At 38.8% G+C, this 20147-nt stretch overlaps 1 protein-coding gene across 1 annotated transcript in view; it reads right to left on the bottom strand.

The window, feature by feature from the left end:
- Nucleotides 1–20147, bottom strand: part of TSPAN2 (tetraspanin 2) — a 48737-nt gene that overhangs the window by 21395 nt on the left and 7195 nt on the right. The window contains exon 2 of the mRNA XM_081324109.1: nucleotides 8964–9066. Within this exon, the coding sequence (XP_081180235.1) occupies nucleotides 8964–9066 (103 nt within the window). The remainder of the gene's footprint in view (nucleotides 1–8963; nucleotides 9067–20147) is intronic.

Below are 20147 nucleotides of genomic sequence, written 5' to 3'. Positions count from 1 at the left end.
CAACCTCAGATTGGGCAGTTTTCCCATTCTTGTACTAAACAAAATAGAGGCTCACAGTAACGTGAAATTTTACACAAGATTTTGCAAATGTAAAACTACATTCATGCCAAATATCAACATACAATTTATAAACATTTGTAAAATTTAGATTCAGTCTAAACCGGACTGTATTTTTTTTAATGAAATAAGTGTTTTTGTTGGTTTATTAATTTATTTATTTCTTGACTGTCCAGAGGGACAAAGGCACAGGTCTCCTCTCCTTTTATTTCCACGTTCATTCTCAGTGTAGGGTGAAAAAAAGTGAATGTCTGAAAATCATCCAATAAGCTCTGTAGACATGTCTCTGTGGGAGATTCAAACTTTGGTCTCCTGTTCAATAACTTAATCATTACACTCAGTCTGAAGCAAACTAGCTGGGCATGCAAAGCAAGTGGAGATGGCAGGAGGAAGCTTGGGAGCCCTGAAAAAGGTATAGCTGTTTAATGATTTGGAGAAAGTTTTTTTTTATTACATTGCAATGTATTTATTTCAAAGATTTGCACAGCTCTACTTTACTAAAATAACTACTGGCTATGAGAAAGTTCAGGTGGAAGATAATTTTCTCCAGATACTTCTGAGTCTTTAGTTGGCTAATAAAACTAGGCACTTGACAAATTTGTCGGCTCAGACTCATGTTTTTGTGAGATGAGCCTTGTGGTTAAAATACTGGACTTGTCGACCAGAAAGTTGGCAATCTGAGACCCAAGCACCACATGACAGGGTGAGCTCCTGTTCTTGCCCCAGCTCCTGCCAATCTAGCAATTCAAAGGCATCCAAATGAAAGTAGATAAAATAGGTACCCCTTTGGTGGGAAGATAACAGCATTCCGTGCACCTCACTGTGTAGTCATCCTGGCTACATGACTACGGAAGCATCTTTTGACAATGCTGACTTCCTCAGCTAGGAAACAGTGATGACCACTGCCACCTAGAGTTGGGCATGATTGGGCAGAGGAAACCTTTTACCTTTTTATAAGTATGATGCACCCATGAATTCTGCAATGTACTGACCACTTCTGAAGTTTTTAACAAATTTGTCTTTATGGGTAATGAAACTAAAACCCAAACCTTCATTGTACATGATAGCTTGTCTAATGGGAGGCTTTTCATGCAAAAAAGTTGGAGACAAATCAATATATCCAGGATTTAATAATCCATTTAAGGAGTTTGCTTCAGGAAAGTCATACCATATCAAAGAGGATCCATCTAAAACCAACCTACTACATCCGTATAAATACGAAGTCTGTGATTTTTGAAAACATGATAAAAAAAGATACCCAAAGAAGGAAATGTAACATTATTTTGGACTGATTTCATTGGAGGTGCTTGGTTTTGTGAAGACAGTGAATAGCTATACCACTGCCAATGTAAATAACTAGGAAGAAAGATATTTAAGGTAACTCAGCAGATTTACCTCTCTCTGACACATGGATTGCCTGTTTTTCTTTCTTTCACCAAACTTTTGAGTAGTTGCCTTGCAGAAACACAACCACAAATTACATCAGGCTGTTGTCAGTTGTAATGGGCCAAAGAACATGAAACAGCACTGCCATTGATAATGGTAAAATAGCAATGTTTCCCATTCAGATGATGAATTGGGCTGTTAGGCTCCAGAGAAGAAGCAATAGTAGCCTTGGTGCATTACAAAGGTAGCCTCAGGACACTGAATGCAGCCATTTGGCCCACCTTTGTGGAATTATGGATTCTGGCCATCTGTGTAGGCATCCTTATAGACTTTTTTTAATAGATAATTTTATAAAGTCTTGCTTCAATATATGTAATACCGTGTTTCCCTGAAAGTAAGACCTACCCTGAAAATAAGCCCTATCTTGATTTTTGGGCATAGGCCTAATATAAGCCCTACCCCCAAAATAAGCCCTAGTTTTGGAGTGAGGTGCACACCTAAAAATCAAGGTAGGGTGGGGGTAGGGGGTGAAGCTGCCCTATGCACCCCATACCCACTTACCTTGCAGCCAGGCCTCACATGAATCAACACCTGCCTTGCGTCGTTGGCCCACTTCTTCTGTAGTGCTCCCCAGCCTGCATTTCATGGTCAGAGGCCTTTCTGGAAGGCCTCTGATGGCAAAATGCTGGCCAGGGCTGATTCTCAGCTGCAGAGGCATTTCTTTCGGCCACAGAGGAAGTGGGCCAGCTGGGTGGGGCTGTTGGTGCCCCCGCCAGAAGGTGAGACTGTGGAAAAGAACCCCCCTCAAAAAATAAGACCTGGTGCCTCTTTTGGAGGTTAAAATAAAATAAAATAAGACCGGTCTTATTTTCAGGGAAACATAGTACAATAATACAACTGATAGTCAAGAGCAAATTTCTACAATCGCTGTTGATGAAGAAATGGTCAAGAGCTGAATTTGATTTCTAATTATGCTTTCTTTCAAATTTTCATTGTTGATGAATTATTTAATACAATTTTCCTCCAGGGCATCATTAAATAGCAATCTTGCCAGACAGATCACTATGACCAAAATGAGACAATGTAGGGAATATTTATCTTGAACTTAATCATACCAAAGCCATTTTAAAAGAACAAATACTTATCAAGTTATTGATTTCTTTACAAAAGTAGCCTGCCACTCTACTATTAAGAATTATATCTTTTGCTCAAACTTTCCTGGCTAATACATTTTTCTTTTGGTTAATATCAAAGCTATTAAAGAAGATAAAAATCTGCTTGGAGATTCTCTATATGTCATCTTTTTACCCTTAAAAATTCCTATCAAATACAAAATTGACAGGGCTTTGTTAGGTCTGGCATCTTGCCTTTAGATCTTACTATCAAATTTATCAAACATTGTTTTAGTACAATCTCATTTTATAGTTGAGTTTTATCCTGTTTTTATTTTTATTTTTTATTATATAGTTTTGTTTATTTTTAAAACATCTTCTTAGTTATCTCTAGTGTTTCTGTTTAAGAGTAAGAAAAAAATATTTTAATACTTAAATGCTCTCTGGAAGAAGTGTAATTACACTGTGGTCCCCAAAGTATTTAGCTATAGTCCATAATAATAAAGCTGGCTTGTCCTGATCTTGGATGACTTAACTCACTTAAGAACAAAACATTTCTTGAGCTAACATCTATATTTTTTGTCTGGAGTGTCAAGATACTGAAATGAATTGCTGCACTAAGATTTCTTTCTGCAATATTGTAGCCCGGAGGATGAGCTTTTGTGCTCTCACATGCCTATGAAGAAATCAGATATTGCTTTTTATTTTGATCGGCCTTTAATATTACATCTGAGCATTAACTGCATCTATAATACCAGCTATAATCCATTGGAACTTCACAAGCTTGCTTCAGAAGAATAGGGGGATGGAAGCAATTCTACTGTACCTCATATAGCAGGGGTGTCAAACTCAATTTCATTGAGGGCCGCATCAGCATTGCAGTTGCCCTCAGGGGGCCAGGTGGGTATGACCTGGGTGGGCGTGGCCTACTGGGTGGGCATGGCTAGAGTGCATATGGCCTACTGGGTGGGCGTGGCCAGCTCTACATTGTTCGCATCAAGGGTGCCTATGGGGGCCTGGGCAGGAGTGGGACAGATCTGAGGGTCTCTGGCAGAAAGAGGGTCTCTGGGCCAGGGCCAAGGCAGTGGGGGCCGTTCCCTCACTGTTTCCAGGATGGCTTCGCGGGCTGCATGAAACCACTTCGCGGGCCGGATCTGGCCCCTGGGCCTTGTGTTTGACACGTATGTATAGTAAAACCAAGCCAATGTGTGTCACTCTCCTTTTTTGTTCTGATTTTTCCAGTAGATGTCCCTTGAAACTAGGAGTCAAAGAAGGCTCTTAGTCTATAGTTCCCTGAAAACAGAATCTTGCTAACAGAATAAATAGTCATTACAGTGAGTAGAAGATTTAACAAAACATGGCTAGAAAAAATATTAATAGAAATGCTTTGCATTGTGGAATCTTGAATTTAAAGTACTTTATTTTGGAATTTCTCTGGGGGCTACACTTAAAAATATCTATAGTGTGTGTGTGTGTGTGTGTGTGTGTGTGTGTGTGTGTGTGTGTGTAAGTTTGCTAAAGCACGAGACCTCTAAAGATATTTAGACATATTTAGTAAATAAGGTGATATACAGCAAACAAATTATCTTGTGCAGCACAATTCCTTTACAGATAACCAAATAGAGCAGGGGTGTCAAACTGCCGGCCTGCGGGCCAGAGTGTCACGGAGAAACCGCACCCATCCCATTTTCGGCAATGGGAAAAAGTTCCGATACGTCACGCAATGTCACGTGACATCGTGAGTTTGACATGCCTGAAATAGAGGAACCTTCTAGAATCACTATTTTGCCAGTAAAGTAGGTCTCCAGTTGTACTGGGCTACAGTTTGCATCAATCCTGGCCAAAATTGCCATAGATGACACAGAGCAGGACCAGGCTGTCGTGTATCTGTTTTTAATTTGGAGATCAAACAATCTGCATCTACACTTAATGGTACTTGAGGAAATTTTCCTGAGGGAGGTTTATTCAAAATACTCTTGACAGCAATGAGCTCTCTGTTTTAATAAAGCAGGCACAAAAAAAGTTAAGCAAGCAAACAAAGAAAACATGGGTAAAATACAGGACAAAAAAGAGCAATCCTCAGAGTGCCTGAATTCTAGCAACTATTAATATATTCTAACTAGCAATTGGGATTTTATATATTTCTCCCTGCCAGGTTTACAGTCAGATTTGGAAAGATACAGAAGATTAAAGTGATACATATTAACAATGCAAGCCTCTATATCAGGGGTCATCAACCATTTTGGATTGGCGGCCCGGTGGAAGAGGGAGGGGCAGGCACCTTACGTGCACATGCGCAAACATGAATGTGGTTACATGTGCATGCACATGTACAAACAAGCTGTGAGCATGCACAGCATGCAAACATGAGCACAAGGCTCTCAGTGACGGCAGTACCTGTGTGAGGCTTGTCATACCGCCACTACCAGGGTCTTGGCGATGCTACCACCAGCGCAAGGCTCACACTGTGGCTGGCACTGATGCTGCCCGTGGTGCAAGGTTCATGCTGCCGCCCTTGCACAAGGATTGCACCGTGGCCCACAGTGATGCTGCCCCAGCATGAGACTTGCACCCCTGTCCCTAGGCAAGTATTGCGCCACGGCTTGCAGCAATGCTGTCCTGGCACGAAGCTCATGCTGCTGCACCCACACAAGGATCGCACCACAGCCCCAGCGCGAGGCTTGTGCCGCCACCCTTGTGCAAGGATCATGCTGTAGCCCACCTGCCACTTATGGCGCTGCTGGCGGTGGCACAGGTTTCATGGTAATGCTGCTGTCTGCATATGGCATGCCACCACCCACCTGCTACATGCAGCGCTGCTGACCCGCAGTGGCAACACTGCCACCTGCGCGATACTAGCAGCGCTGCCACTACCTGCACAACACTTGTAGCAATGGTTGGCACATGAGGTACTCATGTGGCCTGGGGGCCACGAGGCCATGAGGCCATGGCCCGGTAATGGGCCGCGGCCCATAGGTTGGGGACCTCTGCTCTATATGATATTTAAGTCTCACTGAGTTCAATGAAGCATATAAGTATGTGACTGTAATTTCAGACTTAGATAATTTAGAATAGAATAGAGTTGGAAGTGACCTTGGAGGTCTTCTAGCCCAGCCTCCTGCTCAAGCAGGAGGACCTATACCATCTCAGACAAATATCTGTCTAGCCTCTTCTTAAAAATCTCCAGTGATTGAGCACCCACGATTTCTGGAGGCAAGCTGTTCCACTGGTTAATTGTCCTCACTGTCAAGAAGTTTCTCCTTAATTCCAGGTTGCTTCTCTCTTTGGTCAGTTTGCAACCATTGTTTCTTGTCCTGCCCTCTTCTTAGTGGCAGCCCCTCAAATACTGGAATACTGCTATCACGTCTCCCCTATTTCTTCTTTTCTTTAGACTCAAGGTGTTACATGGAGCGAGATTTATTTGAGGCTTAATTAGACATGGAATTCAAGAACGGTGTAATACCCCCCCAATTTAAACAAAGCATATCTTAAACTTCATACTGATTAAAAAAAATATTTGGACTACAAGATATTCTAAAACAATTCAGTTCAATATCTGCCCAGAAATCAAACTATGTTGAGAAACTGTTGCTAAGGGCATTTGTTAGAGAGCTGCCAATTCTTGGATATTTTGTTAGATAGATAGATAACCTTTATTGTCATTTTTTTTACTGTGGGCACATTGGCACACATTAAAAATGAAATTTAGTTGCTTGCTCTCAAAAGCGTACAGATACATAACACACATTTAAACATGCTATATACAGCATATGTAAAAACCTACACCCTTACATATAAATAACACATAAATATTAATCACTGTCCATCTTGATTTGTGTAATATGTTACATCTAATGATCCTTTATCCTTGAACGGCTGGGCTATGGGACTTTACTCTGTAAAAAAACACTTAAGCTCTCTCAACAGTGGTTAGAATTAGGCAAGAGAAAGAAAAGCTTTGTTACAGATGCTTTTATTGTATTCATTATTTCAAGATGCATAGTTTTGAAATTCTAGTTTCACTTTATTCTGCACTGGTCAGAATTGCTGTCTAGCAGAGTGTCCAGTTCTGGACACTACATTTAAATATGTTCAGAAAAGGAGTAATGAGAATAATCAAAAGTCTAGAAACTAAGTCCTATAAAAGTTCTGAGAAAAACAGGGAAGATAAAGAATATGATAGAATTTTTAAAATCCTGACAAAAGTGTCATCTTGAAGAAGGTGAAGACTTTTTCTCTATTATCCCAGAGGACAGGATATGGAATAATGGATGTAAATTACAAGAAGATGGATTTAGAGCAATTCAACAATGAAACATATTACTAGGAAGGTGATGATTTGAGCTCTCAACTGATGGATGTATTCAAGCAGAGGCTCCTCTCATGGAGATTTTAATTGAATTCCTGCACTGAGAAAGGGATTGAATGTAACATTTTAAAGGCTATCTTCCACCTCTTTGATTCTCTGTTGGTGGTTAAAAATCTCTATACATTGATTTCATTGCCTTATGTAGAATTAATTATAAAACGCAGTTTTGATTTGCTGCAGGAACTTTATGTAGGGTCATATAAGTAGTTTTGTTTGTTCAGTACTAACTTTTAAAGATATTGTTTAAATGCATTATAAAACAAGTGAACTACAGAAACTATAAACTAATCAAAAGTGAAAGTTAATTAATCCTAGAAGGGAGAACAGATGTGTGACGTCTAATTGGTGATGGTGATAAGAAAAATTGTTCTCTCTAAAGCTAAATCTTTTGAGAATGTTGTAAACTGGTTTAAAACTAAGATTGGTGTTCTATGAAAGGAAAATATATAACCTGTCTATGGATGGAATTTTCAGTGAAAAACATGTGTGAAAAAAAATTAAGAATCTCTTTCCCCATGAAGTGTACAGTAGCTTCATATCAAACTGAAGCCTCAATGAGTGAATTTATTAAAATGAAATAGATTGGGGGAAAAATTAAGGAAAGACAAATTGCCAAATTATATTCACGCCACAGATATCCAACATGGTTTCTGTTACATAGCTCTTGATATTGGCAGATGTGCATTTCTTGACTCTAAAAAGCCGGTACACCCAGCCAAAGCTTCCAACCTTCAAACTTTATACACCTCCCATGGCTCTTTCTGTACATACAAAGATAAGAAAGTTGCCAGAGAATGTGGACGTATATGGGATTATTCCAGTGACTTTTTTTTTAAAAAAGGTTTTGCTTCCTGAAAAACTTTTGGTGATTATGATAGACCCCTTCAAACTGAACACAAATATAATTTCAGAATGTCTGTATAATATACAAATATTGAGAAATATGAAATTAACTTTTAATGGCTATAAAGTATTCAGTTGAAGGTTTCCAACATGCTGCTTGAGTTCAACATAGCTAACAGAGTTCAAAACACTAACAGTGCTTGGCTGCTGATTTTCATTTGTACTCAGTGTCTGATGTGTTTCACCATAGTGTTCAACAAAAGTCACCCAGCATTGATGGGTTCTAGTTGTCCTGGTATCATTTTTCCATTGCAATAATGTCCTGGTGAAGAAATTTTCACCATCTTCATCACTGACTGCATTTGGATTTGGGGGGAAAGAAGCCCCAGGGTGAATGCCAAAAATGCAATGACATGTTGCACTTACAAAATTGTAAGTGGTTTGGCAACCAGCTGAACATAGTTTGGTGCTCTGTAATTGCCAAGAAAATTCCCAATGACAGCCTTGAATGCTTTTCAGGTGATTTTCTCTGGTCCCACTAACAGATCTTTGAACCACTTGTGATATATCTGATCTGTGGACCAACAAAAATGCCTTCCTTAATCTTGGCATCAGTTATATTTGGAAACATCTGTCTCAAATAACAATAATAACTTCATTTTATTCATTGCTTTCACAATATTTTTCATCATCAGTTTTATGTAAAGATGAGGCAAAAATATTTTTGCTGGGTCAAGAGTGGTTCATATGCCATGTTTTTCTGTCCTGGAACCAAATTCTTTCAGAGTGGCCATTTCTTTTTAATGTAATGCAACTCTCTTGCATGGCTATCCTATTTGCATATTTAACAACAGTACTTGGTATATAGCTGCAGTCCAAGCAGGAGAGCCGCTATTTTTAGATCTCCACAGATATTTCAGTTATACTTGGTGTGTACTGGATGTGCTTCAACAACATTTCCATGTTTTCATATGTCTCTTTCATGTGTACGGCATAGCCAAAAGGTGTTATGTTTACAGCTGTTGTGTAAAACAGAAGATTTTGATAATAGTGTGTGATAGGTTATTTTCATGATTAATAGTCAAAATATACACCAAAGTATTCAGGAAGCAAAATCTTTCTTCTCCAGTGTGATTATCGTTGTTGATACCAAAGAAAAACTATATTTATACAGTAATACTTGATATGGAACTTACCCATATAAAAATATTCTGGGGAGGCCTCATCAGTTGCTAAATCTCTTATAACATTTCCAAACCGCAGCCATAGCCCAAATGCGATAACAGCTGAACCTGCCAACTGGAAAAGCAAACCAAAGGTTAAGTGCTGAAGGAAGATGGATGTCAAGCACAGAAAAATCAGCAAACAGTTCCTTGTTTTTCCTGGAGACTCCAACAGCCATTATTCCAGAGCCTCATCTGCTCCCTACAATACACAGATGGTTGAATGCCATTCACAGACCAAGATCATACTTTTGTGCACACCAGGGTTTATTAACCTTTTTTGGGCCAGAGTACTCTCTGAAAGTCTGATAAAACTACAGTATATACAGTAGATAAAATGTATCTACTGTATATACTTTCAAATAAGCCCGTCCTTGAGTAAGCCACGGTGGTGCAGTGGTTAGAATGCAATATTGCAGGCTATTTCTGCCGATTGCCAGCAGTTTGATTATGACTGGGTCAAGGTTGACTGAGATTTCCATCCTTCCAAAATTGGTAAAATGAGGACCCAGATTGTTGGGGCAATAAGGCTGTAAGGCACTATGAAGCAGTATATAAGTCTAAGTGCTATTGCTATTGGTATAGCTAAGTCAATCCTCAAAATGTTCATATGTTATAATTTTCACAATTGCCTTATCTGCAGAAAATCCACAGATTTTTCATTTTTCATAATATTTTGGTTAAACATGTCAATTTATCCATAAATTGGGTTTATGTATGGGATGCAAGCATGTATGGGATATATGGGTATTTTTAAAAAAATTATGGTAAATATTATGCTTGCACATAACCCCATACATGGATAAGCCAAACCCAATTTTGGAGGTACATTTTGGCACCTAAAATTTGTAATTATATAATATATAGGTTAAATTTGTATTGTAAAGGAAACCAATTACACTAAAACTGTTAAATATTCTTAAAATGATATATGTGTAATATACAATAATAATGTGTCTGCTTCTTTATTACTCCATTAACTGCATAACTCCATTAACTGAAGGAGCATGGTGGCTCATGAGGTTAGAATGCTGGGCTGATAATTGGCAGGCTTGTGTTCAAGACCTGGTTGCTGTCATGGGGTGGGGTGAGCTCCCGTCACATGCTCCAGTTCCTTCCGACCCAACAGTTTGAAAGCAGGCAAGCACATGTAGATAAACGGGTACCGCTTTGGTGGGCAATTTCCCAGGGACACAAAAGGAGCCACCACCTGGGTGTCCCCCAGGCAATGGTGATGTCAGTGGCAAATCCTTTTATCATGGAAGCACTTTGGTGCTTTGGCGCTTCCAACATGGAAACATGGAAATAGTAGTAGTAACTGAATAACAAGACAATAATGTAGTCCTCAATTTATGACCATAATTTGGACTGGAATTTTAGTTGTTAAGTGATGAGGTCATTCAGTGAGTCATCACATGACAAGGCTTTTATTTTACAAGAACTTTTACTATAGTTGTTAAGTGAATCCAGCTCCCCTAATTGACTTAGTTTGCCAGAAGCTGGCTGGGAAAGTCACAAACTGCAATCGGAAGATGCTGCAACTGTTATAAATGCCAGACAGTTGCTAATCACCCAAACTGAGATCATATGTCTGTAGAGTGATGCAGTGGTTGTAACTCCAAGGGCAGGTTGTAAATCACTGTTTCTCAGTCCATCATGACTTCAAACCAAAATTATTAATACATATGACTAAATTAATTGTATGTTCCTTTTAGCTGTATAATCTTTCCTGCAGCAGAAACTAATATAGACTGGATTTGGCATTTTTATCCACTGAGTCCTTCCCAAGGATCTGGGACAGGCAAATGTTGTTATTCAGTAATATTAAAGGTATCATGCAGAATGTAAGCTATTCCAAATGAAGCTGCCTTTTGCAATTGATTGATGGTGCTTTTGTCAAGTGGTGCTCCAGATGTTTTGAGGTGCGTATTACTATTCGTACTATATTTGGTTTCTTTTGCCGCAATTCTGTCTCTCTTTGCAGGTCTTTATATTTTGTTATTTTCTCCAGTTTCCCCCCCCCTTCTATTCTGTGCCTCTACTAAGCTATTTCTTGAAGCTATAAATACAAATTATGTTGGAACACAGAGGTTGAGTCTGTTTTACTCATCCTTTTAAAGTGCCCACTATAATCACACTGGCGGTCAGAGCTAATGCCTCTGCTCTTGAGCTCCACTTATGAAGAGGAGATTGAAACATTCTTACTAAATGATCAATACTCAGGTGTTTTAAAATGTAATAAAGCTATCAGTGCCTTTATGGATACTCCTTTCTCATTCTCAGCATGCCTAGCTTGGCTTTTTTATTTTGCCAGGAAAGCCCAGGCAATCCTTTGATTATCATAAAGACTTGAGACAGAGAATATGCCTCTTCCAATCAAATGGGGGAGGGGGGGAAAGAGAAAGAAGGCAATCCCATTTTCTCTCATGGCACAGGGTGACTGAACAAGAAACAATGGCTTGTGCTTTTGCAAAGTCAAACAACACACCACTTTGTGCTGCTGTTGAAATCCCAGCTGCAGCTGAGTGACACCAACCTCACAAATCTGTACTTCTTTACATTGCAGTGGAGTTATGTCTCACCCCTTTGAGAAAGGGGGGCATCACCCTCTGAGGTGGGGATGGGCCTACATCAAGCTTGGAATATGTCCCTTTTATTTTGACTGGATTGGTACAGATATAGGATCACTAGCTCTGTCCTGAGGCCAGGAACACATGATGTCATCCTCCATACAGATTTTTCCATCTATGCATCAAAAATAGTGTTTTCTGACTTGTGCAAGCACCAGCAATGCTGTTTGGCTCACCCTCTCCATTTCATTTCATTGTAGGGAAATGCTACCACTCTGGTTGACTGCCTTGTGCTGTGGCAGGAAACCTCTTGCGTCCAGTTGTTATCCTCCAGGGCCATTTTATTGTGGTTGTCTGACTCCTCCTGGTGAGCTTCTTTTTTTTCCTCACTTCACTTCAGACTTATTTTTTTTAATTTTAATTCCATTTATATCCCGCCCTTCTCCGAAGACTCAGGGCGGCTTACAAGCTTAGCAGTAGCCTTCATTCTATGTATATGCCTGCTTATTAGGGCTTTCACACCCCCCCCCCAAGCAGCATTATTACAAAGTCAGCTTAATTGCCCCCAACAATCTGGGTCCTCATTTTACCTACCTCGGAAGGATGGAAGGCTGAGTCAACCTTGAGCCTGGTGGGACGCGAACCTGCACTTAAGGAGGCATTAGCCCACTGCTCCACCAAGTTGGTGAAAAGTGACCAGCTTGATACAACTTGTACAATCTGATACAAGTTGCAGAGTGGTGAAAGGATGTATGTTTTAAAGAAAGTTCATAGGTAGATATCAAAAGACTGATTATTCTTTTCTTACAAGATCACTGATGATAGTGAAAATGTAGTCCTCCCTCTCTCCCGTTTTAGCCGAACTGATCAGAAGAATGGAAAAACAATAATTTTCTTTTTCACAGTAGACATACCAGACAGGAAAGTGGAGTTTCACTACCCAACTAGATAACATCTTCAGTGCTAGAAGGGAATGAGGTTTGCTTTTTTGTTTATATACAGTGGCTTGCCCTGACAGCATTGGTGGAGGTATTATTTTCTACTTGGTATCCTTGATAGGACTGTTGTTTCCTGCTTCATTGTTTGTCTGGTGTTAATCCTGGCATTAATTCCTGTTTATCCGGGTGTTGATAGCTGGTGAGGAAGTATCCTGGTCTTTATGTTTTCTTTTTAACTTTTTAAAAATATGGTATATACCGCATATTTTTTATGTCAATGTGCCCTTTGATGGCTGATTTGTCTGACTACCAAGCTTCCAGGAATTCTCTAGTAGTTTAGAATTTAGCTTGGTCTAGGATGCTCAGGTTCCCAGTCAAAACTATGATTAAATCTGTCCATGAGCTGTGAAATTAAGCAGTTTCCATTGTGTCTTCTGACTGTTAATTAGCATTCATAGATAATGCTCTGCTAATCTTCTACATGTCTGTCCTACTCAGTGGCTGTTACAGCCCTTACACAGTATACTGTAGATGACTCCTGTTTTTTCTTATTGGGCTACTGGACATTTTCGTTTTCTTAAGGAGTTTTGGAGGATTTAGTTGCTTTTTTGTACTGTTATTATACAGTACTGTTATATTATACTGTTGTTATTATTATGGTTGTGTCTGAGATGTTTTTGATATATAACTGCTAACTTTTTCATAGCTTTAAAAACAAGCACCGCCATACGTGAGAAATGTTTAAAAATGATAGCTTCTGTTATATTATTCATAAACCATTCATAAATGTATTTATGAATACTTATTTATTTCTACTATTCTCCAAACCTATGAACTGCACACTTAATTTTCAAAGTACCTGAAGGCAGGACAAGAAACAGTGGGTGGAAGCTTGTTAAAGAGAGATCCAGCCAAGAAGTGAGGATAAATTTCCTGACAGCAATAACGGTTAATCAACGGAACAGCTTGCCTCTTAGAATTGTATCCATCACTGGAGGTTTCCAAGAATATACTGGACAACTATTTGTAAGGACTCCTATCTTGACCCAGTGTGTGTGTGTGTGTGTGTGTGTGTGTGTGTGTGTTGGATTAGTAGACCTCAAAGATTCCTTCCAATTCTATGATTCTATGCCTCTTTTGCATATGAAACCATTCCTGATTTTTCCCTAAGGTTTCATCATTTCAGCACCTGGATTTACAAGTCTTACATCTTTATAGTTTTGTCTTAGAGTATTTGATTAAGGCATCAGAAATCATTGCTGAGCCAGATTTACCAATACATTATGATCTTCCTCCGCCCACTTGAAGTGTAGGAACCTCATTTTTCCCCAACATAATAGAGCATTTTAACTATATCAAGTACATTGTATGAATGATTGCTATTCCTTGAGAAACAATGAATTATGTTTCAAAAGTAGAAATATGTGTTACTGCCTATAAAGTTTACCCTCAAAAGGACACAATTTTAATGGAATAATACATGTTTGAATCCAAAATAATCATTTTGGCTTATCCAGGCAGAAACCTGCTTGGAGAGCTAAGCTTTTCTAACGTCTTCAAAAGAGACTTCTATTTTTCCCCAGTGATATGGTTACTAATTCCCTGAACACAGTAAAAAAAAATCCCAGTTCCCTCAACTGCAACTAATATGTTTATTTTGCTTATAGGAACAAAACCCCTTGGTGGGCAGACAACCGAATATTCCCCAATTGTACAAGCAGCAAACTTGTCTAAATGGATTCTTATTACTACTATTTCTCACATAACACTATGGTTCCATCATACTCTGCTACCTACTAAGCTCTAAAGGCAACTAGAGCTTCCCTACTATGCAAGTTATTTTGTCTGGCCCCAGGAAAGTTTTGATTATAAATTTTACCTAAGGAAATCCTTCTCAAGGAAATTGCAAGCAAGTTGCTGAAAATATGTCTGTTACAAAATCAACCTTTACCAGGCACTACACTGAAAGGGATTTCAGATTTCCTAGGAAAATGAGAAAATATTCATTTAATGATTCCAATCACCACTATGCTCACAGGACCATACCAAGGTAAATATGAGGTCCATTTAAAGTGGAGAAGACTATCAAACTTCTTCACTAAAGTTAGTGTTTTTCAACCTTGGCAACTTTAAAATGTATGTACTTTAACCCCCAGAATTCTCCAGCCAGCACTGGCTGTGGAATTCTAGGAGTTGAAGCCTACGTATCTTAAATTTGCCAAGATTGAAAAGCACTGTCTTAAAATGTGAGGTGTAAAGATTCTCTTTCTTTTAATACAAGCCTTTCATGATAAAGAACCTCAAGCAGATTTTTGCTTCAGTCTTCTCATTAATACAGTAAAATGGAAATTAAATACTGACAGGGCAGGCCATTAGTATATAAAATGAGAGCAAACCCCTTCTAGCACTGATGTTACCTAATTTGGTAATGAAACTTCTGCAAGAAAACAACCAAGCTCAGAGAACACCAAAGACCGCACAGTTCAATCCTGAGCTAGAATATTCTCTTACGTTGGGAGATTTAAATAGTAAGATTAATAGAAAAGACATACTTTCCCTCACACAGTCCCATTATTCCAACCTGTGATAAACAATCTATATCTTTTTGTTTCTTTTTAAACTGGCCAAATCTTCTGCCCAAAGCCGTTTTCTATTATTCAGGCACAATCTCCTCATTCTCATTCCACAACTCCCCACATCCTGCACACCAACTGCAACTAACTTTGTGTATAATGCTTTTTATTCAAGTTTCTAGTGCAGCATTCAAGAATTTTCTCCCCGCATATTTTATCCTCACAAAAAGTTGTTTTTAAAGTAAGCTATTGGCTTATCCATGAGAATTCAGATGATTTAGGAATAGATGTATTGAAATTAGTATTTTCAACCTTAGCTAAATATTCTAACCACGGTGCCCCCTTCCCCCTCACACACACTAATGAGGTACACTTCGAGAAGTCAAAGGTCTTCTGTTACAAATATCCATATTCATCCACTTGGAACTTAAAAAAAAATCATTTGGCAATATTATTTTCTGGATTTTTATAGAATCTACTTCACTACTTCTTATTTAGAACAGTTTGTCCTTCCTGTCTCTTTGTTAATTTACACAATTAACCTATTAAACATAAGAATATGACTGGAAGAGAAAGAATTTGCCAGTAGTGAAAGAAATAAACATTCCTTATGGCAGTTTTATTATTATATTCTTAGAGAAACTGAGGAATCAGCAGGGGCTAAACTCTCTTTTCTGGCAGGCTTCTCTGCAAGTGCAGTGTAGAGCACTTTGAGCAAGCTCTAAGGGTGGTGGTGGTTAAATGACCAGCCATGTCCAGAGCAATTACTCTAGGTATATGCGGACAGACTTTTGCAGGTCTGAAATCATCAGGAAGGTGTCTCTGTGCTCAGTTGCAGATTTGTAGATAAGCAGAAGTTGAAAACTTACTATCTAATTTTATTTCAGAAAAGCTCAAAAGAGAATGCTGCTCTGTTTATTTTTTCATTTATGGAAGTATGCATATTTCTAATTATAGTTATATGTCTTTAACTTTCAGAAAAGGGGGGAAAAGGCAATCTGTAGCTCCTCCCCCCACATGTATTTAAAGGTGTGTGTGTCTGTCTGTGTTTCCAGTTAAACTTTGCAAAAGCATTTGTCTTTAACTTTCAGGAAACAGTAGATTTAAATGATATTTTCCCCTGTTTTTCAGGCACTGATTTTAAAACTTAAAATGTAAAATATAAAGTTACAAAACATAACTTTATTGGGGCTTTACTTATTTCGAAAAAGGACAAGGATTACCTACGGTTGATATATTCAAGAGGAGAGTTACGTTAATCATTAATTGTAGGGCAGCTTTAATGGCATTAATTAGGGTCAGATCTGGTAAAAAATAAATAAGTGAATAAAGTCTGTAGCTGTATTTTTTCCCGTGCATTTAAGACACTGATTTTAAAACTTCCACAAAAAATAATATTTCATCAGAGCTTTCTTTATTATAAAAGTGCACAAATTAGGGGTTGCTTAAAAATAAAGGCTTTCAATAGAGAGGACCTAATGTTACTAGGGGTCAATGTACTCCAGGGGAGACTTAGCTTAATCATCAACTGTAAGGGCTGGCAAGCAGCTGTTCTTGATGGCATTGAGTAGCGCTTCCTATCCAATAGGCATGTGACCTGGAGACAGGGCATTGGATGGAGTTTGTTTTGATAGTGTCACTGGTTAAACAACCAGATAAGTTCTATGTACTATAGACCAGGGGTGTCAAACTGCTCTCCCATGGGCCATTTGCATCATGCAGAGGCCACATCCACCCCAGCTCTAACAATGCAAAAAAAGTTGCGATATGTCACAACACGTCATGTGATGCAGCGAGTTTGACACCTGTGCTATAGACTATTTAAGAATACATTTTCAGAGTGAAAAGCAAATTATACCTCTGTTCTCTTAGTACAGGAAGTCCTCAATTTAAAACCATTTGTTTAGTGACCAATCGAAGTTACAATAGCACTGAAAAAAGTGACACAATTGTTGCAATCATGTGATCAAAATTAGGGCATTTGGCAACCAGCATTCATTTACTATGATTGCAGCATGCCAGGGTCATGTGATCACCATATGTAACCTTCCCAGCTGACTTCCAATAAGCAGTTACTGAGGGAACCCAGATCCACACAATGACTGTATGATTCACTTAACAACTGCACCTAATTGCTTAACAACAACGGCAAAAAAGTTTGTGAAATTTGGGCGCAACCCATTTAACAACTGCCTTGCATAGCAATGGAAATTCTGGTCCCAATTGTGGTCATTAAATTGAGGACTACCTGTAACTCCTTTGGTATACTATTATTTTTCTTATGTGCCATCAAACTCTTCTGGATTTTTAACAACTATATAGATAGATTTTCTCCCTAACTTGGTTATTTAGGTCTTTCCATTGGGCACTCATTGCCACTTCAATTGAGTTCATCCACCTTGCTGCTGGTCATCCTCTTCTTCTCTTTCCATCCACCTTTTCCAGTGTTAGACTTCTCCAGAAAGTTATATCCTCACTCAAAGTGTCTGAAGTAGGATAATTTGAGCTTGGTCATTTATTCCTCAAGTAAGAACTCTGGATTGACTTCTCAGATGATGCATTGGTTTGTTTTATTGGTGTCCCTGATATTGTCAAGAGTCTCTCCCAACATCAAAGTTCGAAAGCCAATGTTCTTCCTATCCTGTCATTAAAACAATGAATCTTCACTTTTGTAGGATATCACAGAGAATACCATGGCTTGTATGATGCTGAACTTTTGGTTACAATTCAGGCTAATTAAAAAGCAATTTTTTGTGTGCCAGGCAGAGACAAAGGGGGCATGCCAGGCAATACACACTTAAAACCAGCAATTTGGATTTGGAAGAAAAAGATTTTTTGGAACAGGTGGGGATATAAATCTATCTTGGACTCCTTAAAAGAATCTATCTGCAACTTCTTAAATAAGAGGCAACTTTTCCTGGAATCATGTGGCTGCTGCAGTGTTATCCTGGGAAAGGAAATGGTCCATATAAGGACTTAACCATTCCCCCACACTCCAGAATATCTTTTTGCTTTTGTATCCTAACACAACAAACAGTATAAAAAGAGAGTGCATTAAAAAAATATTAATTAATAGTCAAAAAACAGCTGTTTCAGGTAACAGAGAAAACAGCGATCTGTTTCAGGTAACTATAGAAGAATGTATTTCATTAGATCATAGAGCAACAGAATACAGGCATTTTTCCATACAAACATAATGTAACTAAAATGCATACCTTTCTAACAGTAAAAAAGACAACAAATTTACACCATCATATACTTTGAGAATATGCAAAATACTCCAAATTCTTTAGAGTAGTCCTGGTAATTTGGGCCAGTATTGTTATGCCTAACACAACTGTACTGAAGTGCAACTGAATCACAGAATGATTTGTCTAACACTGCATCATGATTATTAAAAAGCAATTGTATAGTTGGTCCTAGTGTAACCACCCTAATTGGGATTTGAGTTTTCATCACCAAATGGTTGTTAGATGACACATCATGTGGCCACACCACTTGGCAACAACAGCTTTGGTACTCGTGAATGAAGGCAAATATACGTGTCCCAGGATAATGTTGCAGGATCCCATCTGGGTCAGTCACTGGGACCAGAGGTTTAGTCTTCTGAGCTTTCAGGCTTGGAAGTCCAAAAGCTCAGAAGATTAAACCTCTGGTCCTGGTGACAGACCCAGATTGGATCCTGCAGCTTTGGTATTCTCAGTTGCTATTGTTAAGCCAGGACCACACTGTCATTAGGCAAGGGCCTTATGCTGCTCCTGTCTTGCTGTATTTGCCTCCTCTTCAAGTCCCCACACCCCCATAACTGCCTCATTTCTGACCTTTTGACTGCCCTATGCTCTGCCTTGCTAGATCTAGCTACTGTATAATACTAAGAGTTCCTTCTTTCAAAGAACAACAGAATAGGATTCAGACAAGAAAAGGATCTAGAAAGTTCTTTTGTCCCAGTCTGCTGCTGGTTTTAAAGTCCTGAGAACTGCAAGGAATGTAGATGGACATTTCCTGACTAAACCCGAATTTGAGATCCTCTGCTCCAAACTGGCACAGTTAGGGTGAAATTGGCAGGAGGAAGAGTAGTCAGAAACATTAGATATAATTACTTTCAATGCTGCTTTATTTAGTTGTCTAGATTCATTTTTGTTTATTTTCATTGTTTAGATTTCTAGTTTTCATATAACTTGGTTTAGCATTCAATTCCCCAAGGATTTATTCCATTGCATGTATTAAATATAAAAATACGTTATTCAGTGTTGGTTCAGTGCTGGATTTCTACTAGGCCAGTTTAAAACTGCTTAAGTCAATTCACCACGATACAAGGCAACATGGAGCCATTTGTTTAAAAGTTTATTCCTAAGGAGGGTGAGGAAGGGAGATTCCAGGAAGGGAGATTCCAGAGGCCAGAAATAAGGGGGTGGCATCTCCCAACTCAAGAACAGGTGAGGGTAGTCCAATTACCAGTCCTGAGTAGAACTCTTACCTGGGGAAACAGTTCCATTCACACACCTCAAACTTTACATAAGAAAGGTGGAGAGCTCAGATCAGGTTGTAGCATTCTATGACAAAGCTAAAATATTCACACTTTTTCCTGCCTTGCCCCTCTGCATCAGTCTGCAGAGCAAAGAAGGGGAATCCAGCTTCTCCTTTGGAGAAGTAAGGAAAGAGAGGTAGAACAGATCTTCTTATGTTTGGAATAAGAGTAAGCACCACCATTTGCATACAGTGGCAAAAAAATCAGGAGTCTGGCACTGGGAGTTGTGCTGCAGATCCTAATCATCTCAATTCATTCAAAGAGCATTATAAACTCTCCAAAGTTCAGAGACAGAACAACCATCATGTATGTAGAGGCTACTTTAAAAATCCATTTTTTAAAAACCAATTGTGCCCCCTCCCTGCTGTTTACCTGAATGATCAGTGCAAACTAGGGGAAAAAGAGAATGAAATAGAATAGAGAAGGAGGTGGCAGGACTCATTTTCAGAGCAAATCAAAAAATATTTTCTTCATATTTGAAATTCACTGACTGGTTTCCACAATATGAATTAACCGAAAATAGCTTTCTGACATTTATGGTTAAGACT

This window comes from Vipera berus (assembly GCF_964194415.1).
Source record: "Vipera berus genome assembly, chromosome: 3".
In the NCBI taxonomy this organism is placed as follows: domain Eukaryota; kingdom Metazoa; phylum Chordata; class Lepidosauria; order Squamata; family Viperidae; genus Vipera; species Vipera berus.
The sequence above is the reverse complement of the archived record's forward strand: the minus strand, read 5'-3'. Positions and strand labels throughout refer to the sequence as shown.